At 43.8% G+C, this 18,453-nt stretch overlaps 1 protein-coding gene across 2 annotated transcripts in view; it reads right to left on the minus strand.

Moving 5' to 3' along the window:
* Positions 1 to 12,802: 12,802 nt before the first annotated feature.
* The window catches only part of SAMD4A (sterile alpha motif domain containing 4A), a 236,841-nt gene continuing 231,190 nt past the window's right edge, over positions 12,803 to 18,453 (minus strand). For both annotated transcript variants that reach the window (XM_060096190.1, XM_060096192.1), the window contains one exon: positions 12,803 to 15,625. In XM_060096190.1, coding sequence (XP_059952173.1) covers positions 15,597 to 15,625 — 29 coding nt within the window. In that variant the 3' untranslated portion in view covers positions 12,803 to 15,596. The remainder of the gene's footprint in view (positions 15,626 to 18,453) is intronic.

The following is an 18,453-nucleotide window of genomic DNA, read 5'->3' on the forward strand; positions in this document are numbered from 1 at the left end:
GCCTGCGCGTCCGGAGCCTGTGCTCTGCAACGGGAGAGGCCACAATGGTGAGAGGCCCCCGTACCACAAAAAAAAAAAAAAAAAAATCTCAACAAACAAAAGTCCAGAACAAGATTGCTTCACAGGTTAATTTTACCAAACACTTAGAGAATAGTTAACACTTATCCTTTTGAAACTATTCCAAAAATTTGCAGAGGGAGGAACACTTCTGAATGTATTCTATGAGGCCACCATCACCCTGATACGAAACCCAGACAAACATATCACAAAAAAAGAAAATTATACACCAATATCACTGATGAACATTCATGCAAAAGTCCTCAACAAAATACTAGCAAATCAAATCCAACAATACATTGAAGGGATCATACACATGATCAAGTGGGATTTATCCAAGGATGCAAGGATTCTTCAATATCCGCAAATCAATCAGTGTGATACACCACATTAACAAACTGAAGAAAAAAATCATATGATCATCTAAATACATGCAGAAAAAGCTTTTCATAAAATTCAACATTTATTTATGATAAAAACTCTTCAGAAAGTGGGCATAGAGGGAACAAACCTCAACATAATTAAGGCCGTATATGCCAAAACCACAGAAAACATCATACTCAATGGTGAAAAACTGAAAGTATACTCTCTAAGATCAAGATCAAGACAAGGATGCCCACTTTCACCACTTTTATTCAACATAGTTTTGGAACTCCTAGCCACAACAATCTGAGAGTAAAAACAAATCAAAGGAAACCAAATAGAAAGGAAGAAGTAAAACTGTCACTGTTTGCAGATGACATGATACTATACATAGAAAATCCTACAGACACCACTAGAAAAGTACTAGAGCTCATCAATGAATTCAGTAAAGTTGCAGGATACCAAATTAATATATAGAAATCTGATGCATTTCTATACACTAACAGGTACTGTTAGAAAGAGAAATTAAGGAAACAATCCCATTTACCATCACCTAGGAATAAACCTACCTAAGGAGGTAAAAGACTTGTACCCAGAAAACTGTAAGACACTGGTGAAAGAAACTGAAGACAACACCATCAGATGGAAAGATATTCTGTGTTCTTGGATTGGAAGAATTAATATTGTTAAAATGACCATATTACCCAAGGCAATCTATAGATATTGCCTTGGGTAATATGGTCATTTACCATAATATTTCTGTGAAAAATACCAAGGGCATTTTTCACAGAACTAGAATAAATAATTTAAAAATTTGTATGAAAACACAAAAGAACCCAAATAGCCAAAACAATCTTGGGAAAGAACAGAGGTGGAGGAATCATGGTCCCTGACTTCAGACTCTATTACAAAGATACAGTAAGCAAAACTGTGGTACTGGCACAAAAACAGACACATAGATCACTGGAACAGAATAGAGAGCCCAGAAATAAACCCACACACTTATGGTCAATTAATCTATGACAAAGGAGGCAAGAATATACAATGGAGAAAAGATAGTCTCTTCAATAAGCAGCCAGCTACATGTAAAAGAATGAAATTAGAACATTCTTAACACCATATACAAAAATAAACTCCAAATGGATTAAAGACCTAAATGTAAGACTGGAAACCATGAAACTCCTAGATGAAATCATAGGCAGAACACTCTTTGACATAAATCATAGCTATATTTTTTTGGATCTGTCTCCTAAAGTGAAGGATACAAAAGTGAAAATAAACAAATGGGACCTAACTAAACTTAAAAGCTTTTGCACAGCAAAGGAAACCATTGACAAAACGAAAAAATAATCTACTGAATGGGAGAAAATATTTGCAAATGATATGACCAGTAAGGGGTTAACATCCAAAATACATAAACAGCTCATACAACTCAACAACAAAAAACAAACAACCTAATTAAAAATGGACAAAAGATCTAAGTAGACATGTTTCCAAAGACAAGCAGATGGCCAACAGTCATATGAAAAGATGCTCAGCATCATTAATCATCAGAGAAATGCAAATTAAAATCACAATGAGATATCATCTCACACCTGTCAGAATGGCTATCATCAAAAAGAACACAAATAACAAATGTTGGGAATTCCCTGGTGGCTCAGTGGTTAAGAATCCACCTGTCAATGCAGGGGACACGGGTTCAATCCCTGGTCTGGGAAGATTCCACATGCCACGGAGCAATTAAGCCCACGCACCACAACTACTGAGTCTGCACTCTAGAGCCCACAAGCCACAACTACTGAGACCTCGTTCCGTAACTACTGAAGCCTGCATGCCTAGGGCCTGTGCTCCACAACAAGAGAAACCACCACAATTAGAAGCCCACACACCACAATGAAGGGTAGCCCCTACTCGCCACAACTAGAGAAAGCCCGTGTGCAGCAACGAAGACCCAATGCAGCCAAAAATAGATAAATTTATAAAAAGAACAAAAATCAAACAAATGTTGGCAAGGATGTGGAGAAAAGGGAACCCTCGTACACTGTTGGTGGGAATGTAAATTGGTGCAGCCACTGTGGAAAACAGTATGGAGGTTCCTCGTAAAACTAAAAATAGGGACTTCCCTGATGGCACAGTGGTTAAGAATCCGCCTGCCAATGCAGGGGACATGGGTTCAAGCCCTAATTCGGGAAGATACCACATGCCACGGAGCAACTAAGCCCATGCACCACAACTACTGAGCCTGTGCTCTAGAGTCCACCAGCCACAACTACTGAGCCCACCTGCCACAACTACTGAAGCCCGTGTGCCTAGAGCCCATGCTCCGCAACAAGAGAAGCCACCGCAGTAAGAAGCCTGTGTGCCTCAATGAAGAGTACCCCAGCTCGCCTCAACTAGAGAAAGCCCACTTGCAGCAATGAAGACCCAATGCAGCCAAAAATAAATAAATAAATTTATTTAAAAAAAAAACTAAAAATAGAGTTGCCATATGATCTAGCAATTCCACTCCTAGGTATAGGTCCAAAAAACAAAGCAAAAACAAAAACAATAATTCAAAAAGATATATGCACCCTGATGTTCATAGCAGCATTATTTATAATTGTCAAGACAGGGAAGCAACCTAAGTGTCCATCGACAGATTAATAGATAAAGAAGATGTGGCATATATATATATATATATATATATATATATATATACACACACACACAATGGAATACACTCAGCCATAAAAAGAGTGAAATTTTGCCGTTTGCAACAACATCGATGAATTTGGAAGGTATTACACCAAGTGAAATAAGTCAGAGAAAGACACTGTGTGATATCACTTATATGTGGAATCTAAAAACTACAACCAACTAGTGAACATAACAAATAAGAAACAAACTCACAGGTATAAAAAACAAACTAGTGGTTACCAGTGGGGAGAGGAAAGGGTATTATTATACAACACAGGGAATTTAGCCAATATTTTATAATACCTATAAATGGAGTATAGTCTTTAAAAATTGTGAATTACTATGTTGTACACCCGTAACTTACGTAATATTGTACATCAACTATACTTCAATAAAAAAATAAAATTCCCCAACAGTTGGGAATTGGCCAGACAGGGACCCCAGGGCCTTACCTACCTGGGTGCAGGGTAGGACTGTGCATCTCAGCTCCCTTGAAGTCAGACGTGGCCACGTGACTAGCTTTGGCGGATGAAGTATGAGCTGCCGCGATACTTCTGGTGGAAGCCTCATCCTTCTTTTCCTCTGCTGTGGTAAACATCAACACTCCAGGTGGTGGCAGTTGTACCAGCCTCAGTTCCAGGGTGAGCCATGTGGAGTAAAGGCCCCAGCTAAGCTGGGATGGACGTACTGCTCGGTGAGAAATAAGTCTTTGTGGTTTTAAGCCACTGACATTTTGAGGGTGTCTGTTACTGCAGCATAATCTAACTTACGCTGACAGGTACGTGGATAATCAGATGGATGAATTCTGGCAGATGGATCCTTCGGCTAATGTGTTATATATCCCAAGAAACAACATGGATTAACCTAATTAAAGTACAAGTCATTTCCAAAATTGAGTCTTTGTGGTGGGCATTGCAAGCACAGTTGCAAGTTAGTTGGGGGGAGAAATTTCGGAAGTGGCTCTGAGACTGCTGAAACCCCACTGCTTACTCTGCCGGGCCTAGAGGATTCCCATAGGTAGGACGCCCAAGGACTGTGATGGGTCAGGTGCTTAGTTCTCTAATGAGTGAATGGAGACAGCTGCCTTTACCCTCATCTACTAAAGAGGCAGAAACACAGTCACAGACCACTTCGCTAAAAGAGGAGAAGCAGGTCCCTTTAATGGGTGGGTCTCACCCTTGGCTGAGCATTAGAATTACCTGGGAGCTTAAAATCCCTGCCCCCGGGTCACGCCCCAGGCGAAGTCAGAGTCTCTGGAGGTGGGATCAGCATGAGCAGCTGGTGAAGCTCCCTACGTGATCTGTGTGTGTTCCAGGCTGAGCACCACAGCTGTGAAGGCTCCTCGTCCTCCAGCAGGGGCCATATTTTAACCAATGTTTGAGGCAGTCATTTTATAGAATTCTCCTGCCTATACCTGTGGCCTGTGTCTCAGGCTGCGACAGATGTTGGAAGGAAAAGGCCTGGAGATTCACCGCAGTCTCCTAAGTGCAAGTGCTCATATGGGGAGATCTTGGAGCCTGACAGCCAGCCATGGTCCCCTCCTAGCAGGATTTGAGAGTAGACAGACCTGGACGTGAACCCCTGCCCTGCTCTTCCCCATGACAGTTCTGTGACCTCGGACAAGTTGCTTGACATCTCTGAGCATCAGTTTCCTCGGCTGCAGTGTGGGGATAAGCTAATACCAACCTAACTGGCTTAGCACAATTGTCTCTGCATAACTACCAACTAGTAATTATTTCTCCCAGGTGACTTATCTTGAATGATGAGGTAGGTCCAGTAATATAACAAATTCCACCTGCTGCCCTTACCTGTAGCTCACTCCTTCAGTGGTGAATGGAACCTCGACTCCCCAGCTGCCCTAGTCAGAAACTGGGGAGGATTCTGGACCCTTCAATTTCTCTTTCAATCCCCACATCCAGTCCGTCATTAACCATGATGCTGCTGCCCGCTAAGAATCTCATAGATCCATCCAGTTCTCCCTATCCCTCCCACAACTCACTCAAGCTTGTGTGTCGTCTGAATAATGCAGTAGCCCCTGGTGGGTCTCCCCAGCGTCACTCTGCCTCTCCTCAAAGCCATTTCCCAGAATGCAGTCAGAGTGATCTTTCTAAAATATAAACCTGCCTATTAGATATTAAAGCAAATTTTTAAGTTGTAATAATTAAAGCAGTGGAGATGCTGGTAGATGAATAGACAAACTTATCAATGGAAAGAAAAAAAAAGTAAGTCTAGAAATAGACCTACATACACAGAGGAAGTTGGTATATTATAAAAGTGACATTTCAAATCTGTGGAGGAAAGATAGATTATTCAATAAACAGAATAGGCACAACTGGGTAGCCATCTTTGCATAGAAATAAAATTGGATCCATACCTCATACTTTACACAAGGAATGGTTCAAATGTATAAATGTAAAAAAGTGAATCCATAAAAGTACTAGAGGAAAACATAGTATATCTCAAAGCAAAAAGGGCCTTTTAAAATAAGATCCAAAATACAGAAGCCAAAAAAGAAAGGATCAAGAAATTCAACTACCTTAAAAAAATTCTCAATGGAAACAATCACTATAGGCAAAATCAAAAGACAAACTGGGAAAAGTATTTTAACTCATATCATAGACCAAAGGTAATTTCCACAATATAAAAAGAGCTTCTACCAATTATTAGAAAAAGACCAACAACCTGATAGAAAATGGGCAAATATATGGACAGACAGTTCAAAGGAAATTATGAATGACTATTAAGCATATAAAAATATGCTCACCCTCACTCAAATAAGTGAAATGCAAATGAAAAGGACATATATTATTTTTCACCTATTAGATTGGAAAATATTTTTTAAGTTGGTGACATAGGAATTGCTGAGAGGGTAAGAAATAAAGCACTGTCATCCATTGCTGCCAGATGTATAAATCTATGGAAGACAACTTGGGAAAAGTTAGCCAAATGACAAATGATAAATGTGATGGTTATCAGCTTGGCAAGGCTCTAGTACCAGTTATTTAATCAAACACTAATCTAGGTGCTGCTGTGAAGGTATTTTGTAGATGTGGTTAACAGCACCTAGAGTCAGGTGACATCAAGTAAAGGAGAGTGCCCTTGATGATGTAGGTGGGCCTCATGCAATCAGTTAAATGTCTTAAGAGCAAGAGCTGAAGTTTCTAGGAGGAGAAATTCTGCCTCAAGACTGAAGTATCAGTTCCTGCCTGAGTTTCCAGTCTTCTGGCCTTTCCTACAGATTTCAGACTCACCAGCCCCTACAAATGAGTAACTGCTTACAATAAGTCCCCCATATCTATCTATCTATCTATCTATCTATCTATCTGTCATCTATCTCTCTGTAATTTATCTATCTGACTGGTGTTTCTCTGGAGAACGCTGATATAATACCCTTTAATCTAGCAATTCCACTTTCCCACTTGTGGGAACACTTGTACCTATGTGAAACGACCCACGTACAATGTATTTCATCATAGCAGTGCCTGTAACAGACAGAATGAAGGCAGCGTGAGTGCCCATCAGCACGGGACTGGTGAGATCGCACTAGCCCAGAGAGTTGAGCCCGGAGCAGTCCTCAGAAAGTATGAGGCAATGATAGAGAGTGGTTTCCAAAACTGATCTAAGCGGAAAAAAAGAAAAATAGCACACAATGACAAACACTGTGCACATTGTGCTCTTCTGTGTGTAAAAAGAGAGAAAATACATCAGTGTTTGTAAATGTATAAAATATCTCTTGGTGGCTACAGAAGAAACTAACTCTGAATGTCTGGGGGTGGGGTGTGCTGAGTGCCTGGGGCAGGAGGGAGGCTTTTCACTTAGGTTCTTTGTTCTACAAAACCAAAAACCTCATATGTGATCACACTGCTGGCAGGCAAGGGCAGCTACAGTAGTTAAGGTGGAGTCTGCACTTTTCACCACGGTTAACAAGGCCCTTTATGACTCTGCCACTGGTACCAGCTAGTCCCCAGGCCCTAAACCCACCACTCCCCATTCTCCGTTCCAGTTGTCTGTTTACTTATTTCTGTTCCTCAGATTCACAAGCTCTCTCTTGCCTCCAGATCTGGAATGATCCCAGGCTCTCTCCAAGAACTACTTTTCATCAGGGTTGCTTCCTCTCTTCAGAGGAAGCTGGGAGGTTTGGTGGGTGTTTGACTTCCGTCTGCTGGGGAGAGAGCAGCAACCCTTATTCCCCTGCTGCCCCCTCGTGGACACCCTGAGCCCTGGGCTCATATCATTCAGGCTAAGAGACTAAAAAGATCCCCAGGGGGCCTGATGGGGCATCTCAGGTTTTCTCTGGGTGGCACAGGACAGATGGCTCACTGTCACTGGACTTTACCTACTGGGTCCAGAAGGACCTTGGTGCTTGTCCCCTGCAAAGTATCCTCTGTTTCCAGACATGCAGCTGGTCAGCACCTGGTCCCCAGGAAATCCTGTTGTAGGAGGAAGACAACAAAACTGGGGTCTGTTTCCTGAGGCCTTTTCTGGGAGATGGGTTGGATCTGAACACTTTGGAAGCACCTCTGGATAAATGCAGTGACTGCAGGTGAACGAGGGCTTGGGGCCTGTGTCTTAGGAGAACAAAGTGGAGTCAGTTAGGAGATGAAGCCATCTAGACCCCAAAGCACTGAACAGGAGAAAGCACATAGGGTGTGTTTTCTCCGCCCCGGGTTGGATATGCACCTTTGGTAATGGAGGGAGGGAAATGATGTCATGTATGCATTTTATTTCTCTCATCCACAATTTGCTGTCTTTGGACATATTCCATCTTGGATGAGTAACACAGGTATAGGTCAATGCCAAAAGGGACTCAGTCAGGTAGAGGTACTGGAAATCCATGTTTAGCTTTTTCCCAGTGAACAGATCTGGGATAAGCTTAACAGAAAGCAAAGTGGAGAGGTCCAATTGGACAGATTTGATCTTGGGGCTTTGTAGGTTCGTCTGACTTCACTCCAAGCCTGTTAGAATTTTATGGCATGGAAAACTGGAACTATCTCCCAAGGATGTTGGCACAAACAGGGACACCCAGTCCCGGCTGTGGTCCCCACAGGGAGGTTTAACTGGAACCTTTCAGCTGTCTTGAGTTCCAATAGCTCTGGTGGGACCGTTTCACTCACCAAAGCTCCGATTTTGTTTCTCCTGGATTGGACTTAAAAACATAAAACCTCAAAAAACTGTGGAACACACTATTTAAAAACATGCGCTCTGAGTCAAATGTCAACACAAAGCTGTCTTTTTATAAAGTCTGAGCTTTATAACGTTGCCAAAATATTTCTCCGTGGGTTTTAAAAGTTGAAGTAGAAACCACTGAAGAATGAAAAATATTCCTTGGAGGAAATTCTCAGTCATCAAATGGCCAGGTTCATATCACAGAGAAGTCACTGTCTGTGCACAAGGGCCCCTTGGGCAAGGCTGGTGGGCTGACACCCGGGAGGACAGGGAAAGATCACGCGCTCCAGCGGAGCCCCTTGGTCATAACTGAGATGTCGTGCTGACGTTTGCCAAAGTTTGCAACTTCCCAGGCACCCGCATTTCCTACTTTATGTACCCGTGTCCCAAATGCGTGGGCAGACCCCCCCCTCCACACACACACACAGAGGGGCCACCCTCCGGTCTCAAGACACTGGGCCAGAAACTGAGAGGAGGAGCATGAAGACCACTGCTCAAAGTTACCATGGAAACGGTGCTCTTTCACGTGACCCATTTCCAAGCCCTTTAGGTTTGGGCTCTAACCTCCCACCACCGGTCCCATTACCTTCTGGACCCTCCTCTTCCTTCCCTGCTGACATGTCCCCTTTCTCAAGGATTGCGTTTTTAGCTCTTAGAAATGCCCAGTGAACAAAGAACTTGCCACTTGTTTAAAAGATTTTTTCTTTTTTGATGTGGGCTATTTTTAAAGTCTTTTCTTGAATTTGTTACAATATTGCTTCTGTTTTATGTTTTGGTTTTTTGGCCGTGAGCCATGTGGGATCCTAGTTCCCCAGCCAGAGATCGAACCCGCACCCCCTGCACTGGAAGGAGAAGCCTTAACCACTGGACCGCCAGGGAAGTCCCAGCACTTGCTGTTCTTGGGCCAATGTCTATGCATCTCTCAGATGTGATGTGACGGTTACTCCTCTGCTGTATTGCAGGCATTGTTAGCCCAGGGGAGGGAGATGCTGGCGTCAGGATTTCCACCGTCTCATCCTGAGGGCAATCTCCCAGTCTGATTTTGCAGGCTGATCCCAGAACTTAGGGAGCCAGACTAAGACTACTTTTTAGCAATTTGACAAAATAATTTTGTCTTTTGAATCTAGCATGAGATTGGGGGACTGTGATTTTTTTCTTTTATTTTTCTTGTATTTTAAAAAAGAATTAGACTATGTGGGTTGGAAATAAACAGCCACCCCCTACAACTAAAATTCACAGGTAGTTTGAGAAGCACCGAGTGAGCTAGGCCATCCTAGAGCTACAGTTAAGCATCCAGAGGCTGAAATGCCCAGGGAAGGGGTAGTTTTCAAGTTTTGTGATGTGTGGATGGAAGATAGAAAATGAGAGTGCTTGTAGAAGCCTGTGGAACGGTATCTGTGAGATCAGTGCCTGGACAAAGTGTGGGCTGACACACTGTGCTTCGGGGTGGGGGTGGGGGCCAGATCCACCCTGACTGCTCATCTTTCTAGAGGATTAGGTTCTGGTTATGGATGAGATTTTCGATACCCCCAGGCCCTCCCCTCAGCCTCTGGGGACAATAGGTCTTGGGCTGATCAGGAGTCAGGGCTACATATAGATGTAGTGACTGTTCAAGGGACAAAACCAAGGTACTTTCACAGGAGTTTGGTCCCTTTTTCTGTTCCCCTGGGCCGCCATTCTCATTAGCTTGGAGAGTATGAGTTGATTGTACCCATCTGTGCTCCTTCTGGATTCCTGGCTCAAACCCATTGCAGCCTCTTCCGAGCCAGTACGCTATATAGATATTCATCCCCTTTCAATAAATGCAATTAAATCTCTTTTTGGGAGGGGCTGCTAGGGGGAGTCCTGAAAACTTTACTACAGGAGTAACCATTTATCTAGGATTGAACATTCCATTACAAAGATGGCTGACAAAGAGCTACGGCTCTACTGATAAAAATTGCTAACTAACCCCGTTTTGGGCACCGTGCTGAGCCCTTTATGGTCCCTCTAATCTCACAACTCTCTTATCTCCCCTCATTCCACACATTTCAAAAATGAGGCTCAACTTTTCTCTTATACACTATCCCCTCCTCACAGAATACCGAGATAGAGCTCATTTGGGTTATGGGAATTTAACTGTAGGAGGAATTTCATTTAATGTCTCAGCTTACAAGGCATTTCTTCACTTTTCCAGGGATCATTTTGGATTTTGTCAGTCTCTTGAGCAGCTTGAGCCTGGCGGAAAGGCAGTCACCGGATGGTCACTGTCACAATGTTAATTTGTGGTTGCCTCAGAGAAATCTCAGGTTGCTAGGTTTTGGTGGTAATAACCTCTGTATCCTATGTTTTATTTTGTCTTTACCTTTCTTTCTTTTTTTTTTTTTGGACTAGAGTTTTAACTACACAAACCTTGAGTGTCATAGGCCAAAACCCAAACCAAACCCAAGGCTCAGAGAGGTTAAGTAACTTGCTCAAGATCACACAGCCAGAGAATGCTGGAGCCAAATTCAAACCCAGGTTTGTCTCTCCAACCATATGCTTAACTGACACATTATTTAGAATTTATATTAATGTATATTATATATCTTACTGGAATTAGAAGTATTAAAATAAGATTCAAGCCATGTGTATTGAAAACCCCAAGGCTCCAAGGAGGCTACTGTTTATGCTGTGGTTAAGGGGTAAAATATGATTTCAAAGGCACTGACGGTGGAGAGCAAGCTATAAACAGTACCACCTGCAAGGTTAGAGTTTTTATTTAGAAACATGCCCCTAAGTCAGGTGATACATTTATTGGTTACTCTGGGCACAGATCAAGCTGCATAAAATTTTACACCTCTCTCCCTACCTTTTTGTTAAAAAAAAGTAGCTCATGGTTGGAAGACACAGTTTTCATAGAATGGTCAGGGGGGACCAGTTTACAGGGATGTCAGGCTTATTCTTCCTGGCTGGCCTATTTCTAAGATTCAGTTCTTGTTTTCTAATTGACCATATTGAAGAAAATGAAAAAAGACACACACCAGTGTTACAAAACCTTGTATTAATCATTTCCCTTCACTTTCAATATAACATTGATATGAAATATAGCCATGATTCTTAGTTACATGGGAGGAAATGAGTAATAAATACATTGTAGCAAGTTTAAACCACAAGGGTGTTTCACTGGTAACATTTGAAAACTGTACACTTGCAAAGAACAGCTTCGTCAAACATTAGTATATCTGTATATCAGTAAAGCTTTTACATGTAACAAACATGCTATTTCCATATATGACAAATTTAAAAAATATGCATTGCTTGGCAACATGAACTAGGCAAAAATAGTTCTTTGTTCACTAACTTTATACAGGAAAACAGGACGAAAGGCATGCATGTACAATAGGGATGCCTGCACGGGGCATGCAACAAAAGAAAGCTTTTTAAAAGTCAGCTTACATTAGGCATAAATACATGAGGGTTATATATTAATAAGGGAGGAAGTCTTCTGTTTGACATTATTAACATTCCTGTTTTCTTCCTATTCCTCCCAGAGGAATACACATTCACCTTTAAGTAAAGATAAAGGAATTACAAAAAAATAAAACTCACTTTGCAAACATCTCTGATGACTTGTAAAACAAAAAATCAACATTAGTGTTATCACAGCCCCATGTGCAAATTATCCTTCCCCAGGGCCTTCTTGTAACAGGCACACCTGAACGCCTTGGTTAGGCTGCTTCCCTGCACCCAAGCTGGGGCCACCTGCCCAAGACATCCCCAGAGGGCCACCGAGATGGGGGCTGCTTTCTCCTCCCCTCGCTGCCCTTCTGGTTGTGCGCCTATGCATTCAACCCAGCTCAGCCCCCAGCCCAGGCTCTCAGGGAGATCCCGGTTCCAGAGGGGGAACGTGCATCTACAAACCTTGCACTGGCAGTAGCTACAAGACGGGTAGAAGAACAGAAGACCCGGAGAAGGCGCCCATTCCGTAAAAGGCAGCCAACGACACCTCAAAAGAAAACCTTGTTTCCCTCAGTGTCTCTTCAAATGAATGGGAGAGGGGGCCCAGCTCTAGCTCCAATCCTGAGTACCAAAAAGGGACCGTCAATACACAGCATTGGAGAGCTTGGTGCAAATAGCCGCCCTCTCCAGGGCATCTATTTTGCTTGCTGGCCCTTGGTTTAAAAAGTGAAACTCAAAAAGCATGTGGAAAACAAAACAAAACATATCAGCAGCAATGTTTCATTTCTTGTACACAGTTCATGTGTGTCTTCCTACTGTTTCTGGTAAGAAACCACTATGAATAAAAAGCACCAATAAAACATCATACATGATAACAATATCGTAGAACACCACTGTCCCTGGGACAATGTAGAGATGTCAAATACACACTGCTTAAATCAGAACAAGGGGAGAAAAAAAACCCATGTAGTGAAATAGATTTTACTCTGAGATTTTTAATGTTTACTATTTACTTAATATAAAACAGTTGCATTTGGGGGTCAATGGGTAAATACAAAAAAAAGGCACTGCCGCTTTATTACTAAATATCTGACTTCACAGCCTTATATGCATGCAACTGTTTGATTTTTTTTTTTTTATAAATAAAGTTCTTTTGCTTTAGGATTTTTAGATTGAGCTGTATACCTGCAGTCAACACAGGACTCAAAACAAGGTGGGGACAGGCTCCTAAAATTGATCAGAACACTCAACTTAAAAAAAAATTAAAACACTAAGAGCAAAACACAACTAAGTAGATAAATCTATACACAGTCAATGAAAAATAAGCTTTTCTTTTAAAAAAAGAATTATGTTGTTATTAATAACAGACTTTATCATGGTTACCAGCCATAGCAAGTTAATAAGTAACATATCCAAAATAATATCTCTAATAATCAGATAACCATTGTTTCTATATTCAGTGAAGGAATAAATAGAAATTCAGATTTGCAAATACTTTAAGGTCTTCTTCCTTTTAAAGGATTCATGCTAATGTGATTTTGTTCACAATCTGTTTTCTGAACAACCCGAGTGTTTATGGATATACGTGTTTTGCAGCAGATCTGAATGCTTTTTAATTTCTCCACAAGATGTGTTATACCATTGTTCTTTTTCTTCCATTAACGTTCTTAGCATCCAAAAAACACCTTCGCAAACCCTCTGGTCTTGCCTTTGGCCTTCAACATCTTTGACTTGTCCTTCCCGGCTCACACGATTGTCCATCCCAACACATTCCCCAAGTAACCCTAAGCTTGCTTAGAAAAGGGGAGCGGAGGATGAATGTTAATGGCACTTGGTTAAAAAATATCAACTAAAAAATGCTGCCTCTTTCTGCAAATGAATTTGCATCTTTAGAACATAGTCACCCATGGAGAGCCCCCCACCTTTTTAAAAAATGCAGTGCAGGATGTTGTGGATTCAAGTGTTCTTTGCTTGCTAAAGGCTCTCTGTGGTTAAGATGGTCCCACATTTTAGACCTTAAGAAGACTTTGCAAGCTTCACAACATCCAAGGCTGTGCTGGGTGTACATTTTCAATCTTGAAGGTAGAAGAAAGCTGTTTGGATTTCATTAAGGCCTTTTACATTGTATTTACTTCATTATTTAAAAAAATAACCCCAAGCAAACGCAGTGATTTTCATGGTCTGATCTCTTTAATTTCGACTCTGACTTTGCTAAAAAACAAACCCCCCAAAATGGTACCAGACACCCATTCAATAAACAGGCCTCCTACCATCTCCCTGATCTCGCCTCTGGCTGAGCTGTCACACCATCACTTACACAACCCAATTTTCCAGCGCAGAGCACAGCTCCTCTTGGATTTCCTCTAATACCCTCCATTGCATTACATTCCAAATGTAGCCTTTCTTGCCCTTAAGAAATAGAGCTATTACTTTTTGGTAGCGTAGTTTGTTAATCTCTCACCATGTAAGTAGTAGTTTTGTCTCCCTTCCATGTGGGTGGATAAATCAGCCGACAACACAGCAAATCCCTGACGTACGTGATAGAATCATCATTTCCATCATGAAGTCGACCTTTCTCACATCTTCTTCCACTGCCCACCTGGGACGTCTCCCCGCAGCTCTCTCTGCCACTTGCTGACTGACCGTTTATACACTGTTGCCGGACCTTGCTCTTCTCTTCCTCTTCCTCAGCGGTGAGCGAGCCAAGGGGCTGCAGCCCCCAGGCTGGGGTTCCTGCGAGCAACCCCCCAAAAGCGGCCTTTTGAGCTTATTATCTGGGTATTAAGGCCTCTTGCTAGGGAAAAATATCCATCCTTGCCTTTTCTCCTCCAGTGAAACTTGTACCCACGTGTGTGTGTGTGTGTGGACGAGAACAGGAGTGATAGGATGACACCCCACGGTAGGGTGGGGAGAAAGAGGTTCTCCGGGTGAGAAGCAAATCCAGCGCAGAAAGGGCAGCAGGATTCCTTTAGACTCTCTAGGTGACTGCGCGCAATCCCATAACCGATCACATGGTGGCGCCCTTCCCAGTGCTCCGCCCACTCCAGCCACATCCTCAACTCCACCGACACACCTCTCCCACCCCCACAGGTGGGAGACACAACTCAGGCCTACGTGACCGCTCCGTCTTCCCGAGAAGCAGAGCTTGGCAGCCATTTAAAAAGACAACCCTGCTGCTATTATAAAAATAGAGGAAAAAAATGAATCCATAGCGACAAATCCTTTACAAAAACCATAGTATGAAGAAAAGTTCTATCCCAACTCTTTACACATTATGTACCCTTTAAAATTGTTATGTAAACAATACACAAATCAAAGTTTATCTGAAATTTTGTTGGGAGGGAATTTCTCCCTTCCTGCCCCCGTTGCCATGTGGACTTCTTCTGCGGCTGGATTTCAAGCAGGGGCCTCAGGGAATCCAATCAGGGGAGACATAAAAGAGCGAGCCGCCGTTGTGCTTTGGTCGCAGGCATCCGTGCCTTCCTCCTGGGGCCTGACTCTGAAGGCAGGCTTCTGAGAAGGCTCCCAAGGGCTGGGGCTTCTGCCTCCCTCCCAAGTCTCTCATCTCTTTCCAAGCGGTACCCTCTTTTTTTTTTCCCCCTCACTTCCATCCAAGAAGCCACTTGCATTCCCTCCACCCGTTCCCAGTCCTATGTTTCCCTTAGAGATCCCTCCCCATGCCCCACACCAAGCCATCCCACGACAGAAACAAATGACAAAATAACCAGTCCCAGGTCTACTGATATGTTTACAAGGACGACCTACGCTCTCACAAAATCAAAATGGGAGAGGGACCAGGGGGAAAAAAAAGGCTGCAAAGTATCTTGGAGGATTCTGTGCAACCCTGAAGATGGCTAACACTGGACCCGCAGCAGTCGATTTCACGGCCAGCCCGGTCACTCTCATCTTCAGCTCTAGATTGTGGAGGTCCGGTCAACCCCGTCTGGGAGAGAAAGGAGGACACAATGGGCACAGGTGAGCAAAGCAATTCCATTCATGCCCACCGATTCCAGCGTCATGCACGTCGGACCTCCCAGTCTCTGAGGACAGATAAGGGTTAAATTCATCCATCCATCCATTCACTCATTCTTCACATACCCACCCACTCAACATAGCTATTTTTGCCAGGAGCCATACTGAGCCTGGAAACCAAGATGAAAAGACCTAATCCTCACACTTAGTCCAAGTATATATATATCCTAGACAGGACACAGACACGTAAACTGACAATGACATATGAGGGATGGTCGCTGTAATGGAGTAGGTACCAGGCACAGCAGGAACATGGGGCAAGGAGTGTTTAGGTTGCCCTTGGAAGTCAAGGATGGTTTCACAGAGAAAGAAAATGACTTTGTAGATGGTCTAGTAGGAGAAGAAAAGAGGAGGCAGGAGAGTATTAGGGTGGGGAGGGCATACAGCTCATGTACAGGCGTGATGCTGTTCATCAAATGGTGGGCCTGGGGGCGGGCTGGAGGTTTAGGATGAAGGACAGGAGGAGTGGCAGGAGATACGGCAGAGAGCCAGCTAGGTTTTGCAATACACATGCAGGTGGACCTGTCCAGCTCATGTCCCTTTCTTTGGGAGCATCTCCCTTTCCCCGTGAGCCCCTGCTGAAAGGCCGGAGATGAGTGGTGGTGACTGCGATCCCTGATCACAGCTGAGCAGACCAGGGGTATGCAGCTGACCCAAATTGATCCAGATTCTCTGTCTCAAGAATCTGATCAGGGGCAGAGACACCAGGATGAGATTTTTTTTTGGCACCTGGAACTGAAAGATCCAGTGGACATGGAAGAGTGCCGAGGCCACCCAGCATATGCCATGTCGGTGTTATGGAGAATCGGTGAAACCAGGCTATAGAGAAAGTGGGGGACATGCCTGTCAGAGAGGAGAGTCCATGAGTGAGCCAGACCACAGAAGGAGTCGATGCCTGCCCAACCCCTTTTCACACGGGACTGTGGGAGAGTCCCCAGAATCAGACCATAAGGGTCTTTTGTACTATTAACAGGAGCTTGGACATAGGTAATTGGGGATTTATAAGTGGTAGAGTAACCAGATTTGACTTCAGAATGGTTTCTCTGGCATGGCTGGTGGCAGGTGAACCAGTTAAGAGGTCCCTACAATGGTCCATGCTAGAGTTTCTCCAGTGAGCAGAGAGAGGCATGGATTAGTCACAGGAGGTAGAAATGACGATGTTCAGTGACCACTAAATGAGGGCCAGGATGGGATGCAGGATGCCCCCCTGGTTTCGCTGATGTCCACATGTCAGTAGATGTGTCTTGGTCTAAACCTCCGCATCACAAGGCCCGTCTAGCAGAGGTGCGTCTAGATGCAGTGGGCAGAGCTCAGGTGTGAGAGGGGCGTGGCCGACTGTTCCAGGGAAAGCTGGAGGACCTAAGTGATACAGGGGAGTACTGAGCCCACTGCAGGGGTCTCCTGGCCGCCTCATGGGTGGTGCCAGGCTAGCATCTTGCCAGCAGGGACTTGGAGGAAAAATGTTTCTTTCATTCAGATTTTTAATGAGATCACTGTCGGTCCACATAAGAAAGAGCACCCTGTTTCTGAGTTTGCCCCTAAGGTAACATTTTGCAAAAGTATAGTATAGTATTACCACCAAGATAGTGACATTGATGTAATCTACCCATCTTACAGATTTTCCCAGTTTTACTTGTACTCATGTGTGTGTGTGTGTAAAGTTCTACATGATTTTTTGAGAGATTTTAAAGAAGGGAAGCAAATGGCCCCTGAGAGCATCTGTTGTTTCAGATTATCAATCCTAGAGGTCCCCAGATGTGAACGAATCACCTCTCCCTGCCTTCCACGCGTGTCAACCTTAGCCTCTTGAGTGGTGGCTCAGCAGTGGTAACTGGCTGTGGGAGAACAGTGAGTGTGTGTATGTGTGCACACACACGTGTGTGGGTGGGGTGAGGGTGCAGAGGCCACTCCCTCGTCTGTAGAAGCGCAGTGCACACTCTTGCTGGGCCTCACTCGTCCATTCATTAATGTCAACCTTTCATAGTTGTTGAAGTAGGAGCTGAAAACAAGAAAATCTCAACTAACCCAGCCCCAAGTTGCATTTTCACAGAATTCTCACCCTATACCTCATCCTCCAAGGGTGATGGTCGGTATTCACCTGCAGGGGAAATGACCAGTGGGTTAAGTCCAGACTCACCATTTACAGTTGTGCGGGTCGTGCACTGCACAACTCAAAGGGGCACCATTCACACGCAACCATCATAGGTTTTATCATTATTGTGGCAAATTTCAAATGAAAGGCAGAATAATGTCTTGAGAAAGTGGAGCCTTTTCCCGATTTGCACTTATATCGGCTATAAGTGGAGCTTTAAGTCCCAAGAAGTGAGGAGAGAAGGTGAGGAGGAATGACAACGGGATCAGGTGAAGCACAAACCCCAGAACATCCGAGGATGGACCGTGCATTCCTCTTTATGGTTTGATTCACTATGGATGCCATTCTGCCGGGCGGAGCCTCGCAGACTCATTCTGCTGGTACTGAGACTCCCTGAACACCTGGGGCCACCAGTCTCCTAGGAGCAAGCCCAGCAGAGCCAGATGAAAGCCTTAAATAAAGACTCACACACCAAGATGGCAGAGGCAACCCACCCCCTGGGCTTCCTCACCGGTTCTGTCGGAGGGGCCTGGGGAGAGAAAAGGAGAGATGGATAGGGAAGGCTAGGGAAAAGTAGCTTAGACCAACACCGAGAGGGCAGCAGTTACTGGAGGAGACTGAAAGAGCAGAGATGCCAGCACAAAAGG

The sequence above is a fragment of the Mesoplodon densirostris genome, chromosome 4, assembly GCF_025265405.1.
Source record: "Mesoplodon densirostris isolate mMesDen1 chromosome 4, mMesDen1 primary haplotype, whole genome shotgun sequence".
Taxonomy (NCBI): domain Eukaryota; kingdom Metazoa; phylum Chordata; class Mammalia; order Artiodactyla; family Ziphiidae; genus Mesoplodon; species Mesoplodon densirostris.